The sequence below is a fragment of the Mastomys coucha genome, unplaced genomic scaffold, assembly GCF_008632895.1.
Source record: "Mastomys coucha isolate ucsf_1 unplaced genomic scaffold, UCSF_Mcou_1 pScaffold22, whole genome shotgun sequence".
Classification (NCBI taxonomy): domain Eukaryota; kingdom Metazoa; phylum Chordata; class Mammalia; order Rodentia; family Muridae; genus Mastomys; species Mastomys coucha.
The window spans coordinates 132,296,961-132,308,491 of record NW_022196905.1 but is presented as its reverse complement, the minus strand read 5'-3'; the positions used below and the strand labels follow the sequence as shown (position 1 = coordinate 132,308,491).

The following is an 11,531-nucleotide window of genomic DNA, read 5'->3' as shown; positions in this document are numbered from 1 at the left end:
GAAAGGTGCATAGGTGGTCAGAAAGTACTGTCTTGAATTGAGAAACCAGTGTGGTGTGGGACAAAGCCACTGGAAGGGCTGCTAAGGGGCTGCTCTTTTATTAATGAGTTTCTCTAAAGGGAATGTGGTGCTCAGTCCCATGGGACACCTAGCCCCATACATCATCCCTTCCAGAACCCTCATCAGAAAAACAGTCCCCGCATTCGCCTGCCGATGCCTTGTCGGTCGTAGAGGACGTTGAACTTGTTCACAAACTGGTTCATTGTGTTGCACGTTTTGGTGATGGTGCCGAGGTAGGCCATGAGCCCCACGTCATTGCATTGCTGGGAGGGAACAGAAAGAACCAGTTCCCCAGGGGTCCCTCGTATTAGACAATGACACTGAGTTTCACCTCCTACCTGTGAGGTGCTGTGAGCCCCACCTCCCCATCAAGGGTGTTAACACTCACATCATAAAAGTCTGTCTTGAACTTGTCAGTGCTGAGAACCGGAAGACAGTGACATAGGGCATAGGCCTCCCGCAGGATCTCATGGTTGAAGGGAACCTCTCCTAAGGGTACAATGAGGCTGCACTGATGTGGATGCTGTCCCTTCTCCAAGAGGGAGGAAGAATGGGTAAAAATGGCAGAGGTACCTCTCCTACCTGCTTCAGAGGCCTTGACATATTCTAAAATGAGCTTCACACGGCTGTGCAGCATCTTGATAGCACTATGCTGAGCTATCAGGTGTTCAGCCACTGCAGGGGAATGGGGCAAATGAAAGGCGGCATGTGGCCACACCCAACCCATACCTCCAAAGAATGAGTTCACCTCCCTTACCAGTGGAGTTCTCCCCACTGCCTGTTGCTGTCATCCGGGCCACGTGGTCTACACCGATCCGTTCAGCTTCCTCAGTGGCCAGAGTGTAAGTGAGCTCAGCAAACAGCATTGTGGCCTGCAGAGTAAAGGGTTCTCTCATAGGGAGAGTCGGGAAACAGGGTGGGGCAGAAGGCTCAATGGGTAGAGCACTTGCTGCACAAGTCTGAGGATCTGAATTTAGAGCCTCAGAACCCACACTAAGTGAGATGTGGTAGCATGTGTCTGTAATCCGGGAATTCCTATCCGGAAGCTCACAGGCCAACCAGCCTAGCAAACAAGAGAGTCTGCCTCAAGGTAGAAAGCTAGGATGGAGACCCAGGGTTGTCCCATGCCTGTGTGCCTGTGCACATGTGCATGGCATGCAGGAAACAGGCTAAAAGCAGGATTTGAAGGTTGCAAGTTAAGTATTACCTCTCCATTGATTATATCGATGACAGACTCAAAAACGCTGACGGGAAGCTGTAAAAACACAGACGGAGACAAGAGAACAGCTCTTACTAAAGCAAATGCACTTGAACTTAACACATATGCCAGGCTGGCCTTGAACTCACAATCCTGCCTCAAACTCCTGAGTGCTAAGATTGATTACAAGTGTTGTCACCACATCTGGCTTACATTTTCTCTAATTTCCCCCAAAGTCTACTGGAGGAGGTTTTACCCACATTACACCACTAAAGAGATAAAAGTCACACAACTGATGGGCATAAACAGCAGCATGGAGATTCAACTCAAGCATTCTCTAATACACATCATGTCACAGAGCAAATTATAGCAGAGGCATAGTGGCAGATGGTCAAGAGAAAGGGGAGGTTGAGTCAACAATACTCACATCTGTGTGCTTGGTCATAGGGTTCAACTTCAGAAATAGAGGACTCTCAATTATCTCGCAAACCTAGAAGATAAGGCAAAGCCCAGAAAAAGTCAGTATCTCTTCTTCCCCTGACGGTCTGTCCTCTTCCCCAACATGCACACTTGAGTTTTTATACCTGCTTATGGACGTGGATGTCTGAGGGGTCAGGTGGCCCCCCTGTGGTATACCAACCCAGAAACTCCAGCTCCTTGAAAACCTGTTTAACTGGAGAAGAAAGGGCCAGAATAAATATCTCTTTAAACCGTTCTTCCTTAGTTTGATGGACCTGGTGTGTTTCCTTACTGGCTCTTCCCTCCTTCCTCAAATTTTGGGTCAGTTTGAAATAACTAACTACCCCTTACTATTCTCTCGTCTCTCATCCTTTACTTGCTGAAGATAACCTTGAACTTCTGACCACTTGCCCCTATCTCCTGTGTTACATAGTACAGAGAGAGGACTGAACTTCTGGGCTTCCCAAATGTTAGGGCAACCACCCCACCCCCACCCCCACCCTACATCCCCAGGCCTTTTACTCTTTAAGACAAAACGACAATCTTCCCACTTTTCCTTCCCCACCCACTTCTATTCCCTTCTCACACTGCTCCTCCTTGGTGTAATAATATTCTTTGTCAATGATAATCTTCTCTTCCACGGTGTGGGACAGCAGCTCAAAGGAGTTCATCACTTCGATATTTCGCCCCTCCTGCTTCCCGATCAGAGCCCCAATCACTAAGGGGAGAAAAGCAGAAGAGCAAGGAAAATAGGTGAGGAACAGGCATCTCGAAAACCTTTCCCGAGACTCTGAAGTCAGCGTGAATCAACGACTGGGGAAACTGTAATTTGGAAGAAAGGGGAGGAAAGGGAAAAGTGATTGGAGGAAATCTCCAAGAGGAGATTTTGAGATTTACACACAACACTCACCCTGCATAGGCCGCCCCTCCTGGGAGCGCATGCGGATCCAATGGTCTGAGATGTTAAGGATGACAAGGGGATGAAGAGCGACGGAAACACTCCCAGTCACTCCGGAGGCCATCACACTGGGGACTGTTAAAGGTGAAAAGAAAACATAGCGGGTGAGAGCTCGGGCCCACACATTCTCCCCTAGACATGGGAGCAGGGGACCGGCAGAGCCATCCCTGCCCTCAAGTTATCCTGGGAGAGATGTCGCTTCTCCCAGGCTTAAGAAGTACTCAAGACACTCCGCAAGGGCGACTCCAGAAGTCGCTCCGCGCACCCCGTTACCTGCTGCATCCACCTCCATGCCGCTGCTGCCTCCGCTCCCATTCGCCCCCGCCGCAGCCGCCGCCGCCATTTTCCTTGCGCCCGCCAGCCACGGCCCGCCCCTTTCCTTCCCGGCTTCCGTCGGTTTATGGCGCATGCTCAGTATGTACTTGGTGCTGCTAATAGGCGGGGCATCTGCCAGTACTTGGTGGCCTAGGTTGCTCAGTATGTGTGTTGTATTGCTGTTACCGGTTTTCATGTAAGCCTGCCTGGCTATGAGTTCTGTATTGTGTATCTGAGGATGGCTTTGAACTTTGATCCTCTTGTCTTTACCTCCCAAGGAAGGCTGTTAGTTTCCAGGGCTCAAGTGGATACCCTGCCAATACTAGACGCAGAGAAAATTGCGATCAAAAGGAGGAAAGGTAGTAAAGGGAACAGGGAAGCAAAATTTATTCAGGATATAAAATTTTTCATGTTGCATATAATCTATAGGGACTTGGTCACTTGTTTATTGAGATAGGGTCTTACAGTGCTGGCCAGCTGACTGGGAACTTGCTATTCGTCTAGGCTGATTTCTCAGAGATCCACCTGCCTCTGCTTCCTGAATGCTGAGATTAAAGGTGTGTACCATGCCCTGCACGCCTAGCTTTTAAAACGATGTACTGAGCCGGGCAGTGGTGGCGCATGCCTTTAATCCCAGTACTTGGGAGGCAGAGGCAGGTGGATTTCTGAGTTCAAGGCCAGCCTGGTCTACGGAGTGAGTTCCAGGACAGCCAGAGCTACACAGAGAAACCCTGTCTCAAAAAAACAAAAAACAAAAAACAAAAAAAAAAAAACAAAAAAAAAAAAAAAAAAAAAAAAAAAAAAAAAAAAAAAAAAAAAAAAAAAAAAAAAATGGTGTACTGAGAATTTGAACTCAGGTCCTAACACTTTATCCCCTAAGCCACATTACTCCCCAGCAGGAATTACTCTGAACTCAGGTCCTAACACTTTACCCCCTAAGCCACATTTCTCCCCAGCAGGAATTACTCTTGAACTGTTCAGCTGCTTCTTCAGTTTCAAGGCAACCTGACTCTTTACACAACTTAACAACTGCTATTGGGAAGGTTTGTGGCCCATGACTTTAATCCCAGCACTGGGGAGGCAGAGGCAGGCAGACCTCTTGAGTTCAAGGCCAGCCTGGCCCACACAGTGAGTTCCAGCACAGCCAAAGCTACACAAAGAAACCCTGTCTCAAAAGGTGGGGGGACGGGAAGAGTTGCCTTGGTCATAGTGTCTCTTTTTACAGCAGCGGACAGTGATGATTAAGACAGTTATGTTATCGGGCAGTGGTGGCTCACACCTTTAATCGCAGCTCTTGGGAGGCAGAGGCAGGTGGATTTCTGAGTTCGAGGCCAGCCTGGTCTACAGAGTGAGTTCCAGGGCAGCCAGGGCTACACAGAGAAACCCTGTCTTGAAAAACCAAAAGAAAAAAAGAAAAGAAAAGAAAAAAGAAAAAATACAATTATGTTTCCTACTTGGATCAATAGCTAAGGCTAAGCGATCTGCTTAAATATCCAAGAAAGAGTATTTGGTCCACAGTCATTCATTTGGGGCCAATAACATCCTTTTTTCTTTCTTTCTTTTTTTTTAAAGCAGTCACAGTCACTGAAGTGTGTGCTTTGGACCGATCATGGCCTTGCGCTGATTCACAGCAGTCCTTCCACTAGGGGAAGGGCTCCGTTCCTGTCACAGTGGAAATGCTTTCAGGTTCATCTACATTTCATAGGGGCCCATGACAGCACAATATCTGGTAACAACTGTGTCAAACACACTGGGGAAGCAATGTCTTCAGAAGCTTGGGAAATCAGCTTCAATCTTTACACAGCTGTCTGAAGGCTTCTGTTGTGTGTCCTAGACTGCTGGTGCTGGTCTAAGGATGGTCTGGCTAACTATGAGACTGATAGTCCCTTTCCTTGGGGCAGCCTGGACAGTGAGAGAAATGGGTACAATAGTTAAGTTGCCCTATTCCCAGCATCCTTGGTTACTTACAGGAAAATAAACATTGGGAGTTTTTATACTATAAACCTAAAGAAATTTACATTAGCAGAAAAACAAAAGAAAGAAAATGCCATCATTAATGCTAACAGCAATTTAATAATATGCTTAAAATGCCCAACCCCTGTCTAGAGCTCAAGGAGAGCTGGGTCCCCTTCATCTGTCTTGGAATGACTTTTTTTTTTCAGATTTTTTTTTTTTTTTTGATTTTTCGAGACATGATTTCTCTGTGTAGCCCTGGCTGCCCTGGAACTCACTCTGTAGACCAGGCTGGCCTCGAACTCAGAAATCCACCTGCCTCTGCCTCCCAAATGCTGAGATTAAAGGTGTGTGCCACCACCTTTTTTTTTTCTTTCAGATTTTAATAATGCATAGAAGAAGTCAGGAAGTGGTGGTACACACCTGTAATTAATCCTAATTCTCAGGAGGCAGAGACAGGCAGATCTCAGAGTCTGATGCCAGCCTGATCTACAAACCAAATGCCAGGAGAGCCAGGGCTACACAGAGAAACCCTGTCTCGAAAAACAAAGCAATAATAATGTATAGAACACTTTTGTTTTTACTCTATTTTGAGTGTCTGTGTGTGTGTGTGTGTGTGTGTGTGTGTGTGTGTGTGTGTGTGGCATGCATACCACAGCACAGATCAGAGGACAGCTTGCAGGAGTTGGTTAGATGAAAGCTGTCAGCTGTTTATGGGCTGCCAGGCTTGGAAGACGTGTCTGCAGAGTTTGATTGGCTGATTAGAACCCCAGTAATGTGGACAGTTTGGAATGTTACTGCTCCAGAGTCTGATTCCCCACATAGCCCACTAAACAGCCAAACCTGTAGACTAAGAATCTATTAACTAACAAACTTCTAGCTTCCACCAACCAAAAGCTAATAATGTCATCAGATAGCATCTGAGGGCCTGTAGAAAAGCCTGCTCTAGGGTGCTGGTGAGGCAAGAGCAGTAACCTTACTCAGTGGGTAAGAGCACTAACTGCTCTTTCAAAGGGTCTGAGTTCAAATCCCAGCAACCACATGGTGGCTCACAACCATCTGTAACGAGATCTGACGCCCTCTTCTGATGTGTCTGAACACAGTTATAGTGTACTTATATATGATAAACTGAAATCTTAAAAAAAAAGAAAAGAAAAAGAAAGAAAAGCTTACTCTAGCTTTCTGTATCCCTCTCTCCTTGATGTACCACCAATGTATTTTTAACTTGCCATAATGTGCGACTTTCCTTGTTCTGTAAAACTATAACGATACATGAAACTGCTTCCATGTGAGAACATGGAGTTTGCACTAACCTAAACCTGCATTACCGGGCCATGATCACTCAAACAGAACTTAGAATAAACTACCTCTTATTCCCATTATGTGAGAGATATGGTCGTACATATCATCAGTAACAAAGGCTTCCATTCCCTGACTCATCTCTCCAGCCCCACAATGAGAACATTTATATCAAACAAAATGTTTGTTTGAGAGCCAGGCATATCTTAAATTCCAGCACTGGGGAGGCAGAAGCAAAAGGATCTTTGTGAGTTCCAGGCCAATCTGGTCCACATAGCAAGTTCTAGGCCAGCCAGAGTTTTAAAGTGATACCCTGTTCAATTAATTAATTGACTACCTAAAAGATTCTACTTGAACATGTTAGGCTTGGGCTCAGGACTTGTCAGGCCGTGCTGACTTGCAAAACTCCTTTTTTCATCCTTGAAGCTGCTGTAAAAAAAAAAAAAAAAAAGCACCCACTGTCCTGTGAGTCTGCAATTCCCACTTCCCTAAGGCAGTACAGCAACCCCAACAATCAGTGGTTACAGGTGGCACATCTCAGATGATGGACATACATTAGCTAAAGAGACAAACTTCTCTTCCTTCCCTTGGAGCTAGAGTCATAGCTGATTGTGAACCTACACACATGGGTACTGGGAGATGAACTCCAGTCCTGGAATAAGAGTGTGTGCTCTTTACAACCAACCCATCCCTCTAGGGTGTACTATAATGACATGGAATGGGGTTACCTACCTCTCTAAAACCTGTAAAATGTGATACCACTCCTCACTCCCGTTAGTCTCCCAGCCTGGAATCTCTTCACAACTTCCAGCACAATCTCCATAGCATTAATAATGCTTAGAATAAATTGTTTACCCCCAAACCACAATATACTTCAGGGTTCCTCTTGAACCCCAAATGTGAGCCTTTATAGGAAGCTCATTTTAAATTTGTGTTTGTTAATAAGGTAGTTAATTATTATCATTTGTTTTGAAACTAAGTTTTAGTCTGCAACCAAGGCTGGCCTCAAACTTTGGACTCTCTTTCTGTTTCAGGCTCTAGAGTGCTGCAATTATAGATGTGTACCCCATGTAGAATCATTCATGTGAGACATCTCCTGCAGCCCAGGCTGGCTTTGAACTCAGTGTGTACTGAAGAATCAACTTGAATTTCTGATCTTCCAGCCACCACCTCCCAAATGCTAGGAATACAGTACTGTATCATACTGTTTGGTTTATGTACCACTGGGGATAGGGACCCAGGGCTTCAGCCAGGCTGTCAAACAATCTAAAAGCGGAGCTGAGGGCTGGAGAGATGGCTCAGTAGTTAAGAGTACTGGCTGCTCTTCCAGAGAATCTGGGTTCAATTCCCAGCATTCATATGGTCACACATTACCATAACTCCAGTTCCAGAAGATGTGATGGTTTCATCTGACCTACATCTGAATCAGGTGTACATATATATACAAGCAGGAAAAACACTCATTAAAAATTTTAAGATTAACCAGGCGGTGGTGGCACATGCCTTTAATCCCAGCACTTGGGAGGCAGAGGCAGGCAGATTTCTGAGTTCGAGGCCAGCCTGGTCTACAGAATGAGTTCCAGGACAGCCAAGGCTATACAGAGAATCCCTGTCTTGAACCCCCCCAAAAAAGATTTTTAAGATTAAAATAATCTTTAAATGTTTAAATTTTTAAATAAATATTAAATCTATTAAAATAAATTTTTACCCATCTTTTTTAAAAGATTTTTTCTTTTATTATTTATTTATTATTATATGAGTACACTGTAGCTGTCCTCAGACACACCACGAGAGGGCATCAGATCTCATTCTGGATGGTTGTGAGCCATCATGTGGTTGCTGGGATTTGAACTCATGACCTCTGGAATAGCAGTCAGTGCTCTTAGCCACTGAGCCATCTCACCAGCCCCAGAGTGCTTTTTAAAACCCATGATGCACTTTTGTTCTTTGTTTTGTTTTGTAGAACAGGCTGGCTTCAAACTCACAGAGATCTGCCTTACTCTGCCTCCCCAGTACTGGGATTAAAGGCATGCGCCACCACGCATAATATAAATGGTGTACATTTATATTAACGGATTCTTCAAGTTTTTTATATTTGATATGGAGGTTTGGGTGATGGTGTACTCTCTCTCAGAGCCACTACTAGAACTTGTACCCTGAATTTCCTGGACCTCCAACTTCTTCAATCTACGCATCGTCCCTTCCCAACCTGGCCAGCAGGTGGCGCTTGTTTTCCCAGCACACTAGTCTTCTTTGCGTCCGTGTACCATCGAGAGATGAAGACCTCCCATTTTCCTAGAGAGAGCAAGTGGGCATTTGCCTTTCGGGTGTTGTAGTGGGTGGTGAGAAAGGACGACCCGGAAACGATATGGGGAGGGGCAATTTCCGTTCTTTGTTCTGTTCTCGGTTGTGTGGGTCTGTGACAGGGTCCAACAGGACCCGTTTCGTGTCCGGCCCCTAAGTCTTACGTCCCTGTCCCCAGGGTGAGTGGGACCATCTCCCGGACTCGCGGTGAGGTGGAAGTTGTGGTCGCCGGGGAAGGGGGTTGGTGTTCACACGTCCGCGGCCCGCCGGGGTTCTGGGCCCAACCTTCCTCCTGCAGTCGCTGTCCAGCTCCGCGACCCTAGCTGCACGCGCGCAGCGTCATCCCGCGTGTCGCGTAGTGCCACTCCGGGTCTGCTTTTGTGTCTCCTACCGTCCCCAGCCCCAGTGTTTAAAACCCCCGTCGTCGCTACGGAGGTGTCCCTCTCTTTAAAACAGCTGATGACAGGTTGCCACCCTAACTTGGTACTCTCAGTACACCGATTTCTGTGCTGGGGGCAGGAGAAGGAAGTTTTTCCTTAATTGGATCAGAAAACCAGAGAATGACAGTAGTTCTGGGTCACAGTGAGAACTAGGGCTTGGGAGGAGGTGTGAACTCGGGACCTCACCAAGATCTCATGCCCTATGGATATGGATAGGTTTTTAGCTTACTGCCTGATAGCCTTTGGTGGACAAGCTGGAGCAGGTTCCCTACAGAAGTGGCTGAGTATGTGCAGTGCATTAGCTGGCTAGGACATTGAGAACCTAGATGAACACAGAGAACCTTCAGTCCATTTCAGCTCTGTAGGGTGTAGTGAAAAGACTGTATGTGATAGTCTTCGCTGGTAATTACTGGCATATTCCTTTCCCCTCCATACTTCTTAAGTATCTATATTAGACATAAACTGAACCTGATTTTTCCATTTTGATCCCTTAATCAAACAGCACTGGTAGCACCTAAAGCAGTAATTCTCAACCTTCCTCATGCTGCGACCTTTTAATGCAGTTTCTCATGTGGTGACCCCCCAGTCATAAAGTTATTTTTGTCAATACTTCATAACTGTATTTTTTGCTACTGACATGAACAGTTATGTAAATATCTATGTTTTTCAGTGGTCTTAGCTAACCCCTGTGAAAGGGTCATTCAACTTCCAAAGGGGTCACGACCTACAAGCTTGAGAAACAATGACCTAATGTGAATTTCCAGGAATTAGCCAAATTGGCTCGCTCACATCTGTAATCCCAGCACAGAGGCAAATGAAGCAGGGCCAACTTGTACTATACAATGAACTCCAGGCTAGTCTGGGTTGTACCCTGATTCCTACCCAAAAAAGACAGACCAAAACAAACTAACAAAAACCTCAGAACTGAACAAAAGGTGCTAAGTTTCCAGTAATTGCTACCTTAATCTTATAGTTACTCCAAAGAAAGAGGAAAGGATCAGGAGGCGAGGCCTCTCTTGCCCCGTGCTTACAGCCTGGTGGTCTTTCTTGGTCTCCCCAGGAGCAGCTTGAGGGAGCAGGGCTAACAACAGAGCAGGGGAAAGGCCCTGCCCACACCTGGATGGCAGTGTACAGTTTTACTCTGTCGTTTGTTGTTTTTGAGACCTCCCTGGCTGTCCTTGAACTCTCTATGCAGACTAGGCTGGCTTTGAACTCAGATCTGTTTACTTCTCTGCCTAAGTGCTGGGATCAAAGGCAAGCATCATCATGCCCAGCTTTTAAGTTGTGTGTGTGAATGCCTGTTTCTTTGAGATAGAGACTAGGTTGGCACTCAATCCTGTCTCAGGCGATAGAATTTCAGGCCTGTGCCACCGATGCCAAGTGGTTAGTTCACCTTTTTGTCGTTGTTTCAAGACAGTTTTTCTCTGTAGCCCTGGCTGTCCTGGAACTCTCTGTAAGTAGACCAGGCTGGCCTCCAACTTACTGCCTGTCTCTGTCTCCTGGATGTTGAGTTTAAAGGTGTGTGCCGCCACCACCCAGCAAAATATTTTAACGGTATACTTTTTTGAATTTTTATTTTTTTTTTCTCTTTTTTTTTTTTTTCGAGACAGGGTTTCTCTGTATAGCTCTGGCTGTCCTGGAACTCACTCTGTAGACCAGGCTGGCCTCAGAAATCCGCCTGCCTCTGCCTCCCAAGTGCTGGGATTAAAGGCGTGCGCCACCACCGCCCAGTGTGTTGAATTTTTATTTTTTTATTTTAAATGTATAGGTGAGTTGCCTGCATGTATGTCTGTCCACCACTTGCATGCTGTGCCTGGTGCCTGAGAGGCCAGAAGAGGGTGGTTGCTGGGAATTGAACTTTGGTCCTCTGGAAGTACAGCCAGCACTCTAAAGATTTATTTTATTTATTTTATGTGTATGAGTACACTGTAGCTGTACAGATGGCCATGAGCCATCATGTATGTGACTGCTGGGAATTGAACTCTGGACTACTGGCCCCGCTCGCTCCCGCTGTCTTCAGACACACCAGAAGAGGGCGTCAGATCTCATTACCGATGGTTGTGAGCCACCATGTGGTTGCTGGGATCTGAACTCAAGAGAGCAGTCAGTGCTCTTACAGGCTGAGCCATCTCGCCAGCCCCTACAGCCAGTACTCTAAACCACTGAGCCATGTCTCCAGTCCCTTTGATTAACCTTTTTGTTGTTGTTGTTTGTTTGTCTTTTGTTTTAAGACAAGAGTCTCTGTAATAGTCTGGCCAGTTGATGTTTAAAGGGAAGTAATTTTGTTGTTTTTGTCCTTTTTGAGATGCTGTCTCGTACTCATCTCAGTTTGTCCTATTTTTATTTTTATTTTATGTCTGTGGGTGTTTTGCCTGTGTATATATCTATGTACCATGTGCATGCAGTGTCCGCATAGGACAAAAAAAGGCATCAGATCCCCTGGGACTGGAGTTGCAGAATGTTGTGAGCTACCAATGTGAATGATGAGAGTCAAACCCTGGTCCTCTGGAAGGGCAGCCAGTGCTCTGAATCACTCCAGCCTCGT

General features: G+C 46.0%; 2 protein-coding genes across 3 annotated transcripts in view; one reads left to right on the top strand and one right to left on the bottom strand.

The window, feature by feature from the left end:
• Positions 1–53: 53 nt before the first annotated feature.
• Cops6 (COP9 signalosome subunit 6) lies at positions 54–3,099 on the bottom strand. The gene is made up of 10 exons (XM_031338448.1): positions 2,949–3,099; positions 2,628–2,750; positions 2,304–2,435; positions 1,843–1,931; positions 1,686–1,748; positions 1,268–1,315; positions 818–932; positions 643–735; positions 449–549; positions 54–323 (listed from the first exon to the last, which is right to left on the bottom strand). The coding sequence occupies exons 1-10, from the start codon at positions 3,082–3,084 to the stop codon at positions 183–185; spliced, it is 1,041 nt and encodes a 346-aa protein (XP_031194308.1). The 5' UTR covers positions 3,085–3,099; the 3' UTR covers positions 54–182.
• A 5,506-nt stretch (positions 3,100–8,605) lies between these two features.
• Positions 8,606–11,531, top strand: part of Znf3 (zinc finger protein 3) — a 9,971-nt gene continuing 7,045 nt past the window's right edge. For both annotated transcript variants that reach the window (XM_031338445.1, XM_031338447.1), the window contains exon 1: positions 8,606–8,725. The gene's annotated coding sequence lies outside the window, so the exon portion shown is untranslated. The remainder of the gene's footprint in view (positions 8,726–11,531) is intronic.

Bases quoted from the DNA above. Each gene is read 5' to 3' on its own strand.
- Cops6 (XM_031338448.1), bottom strand. From the start codon at position 3,084: ATGCGCCATAAACCGACGGAAGCCGGGAAGGAAAGGGGCGGGCCGTGG. The intron at 933-1,267 runs GTAATACTTAAC...TTTACTCTGCAG, and splicing joins TCGATATAATCAATGGAGAG to GCCACAATGCTGTTTGCTGA. The intron at 324-448 runs GTGAGTGTTAAC...GTTCCCTCCCAG, and splicing joins TCAAGACAGACTTTTATGAT to CAATGCAATGACGTGGGGCT.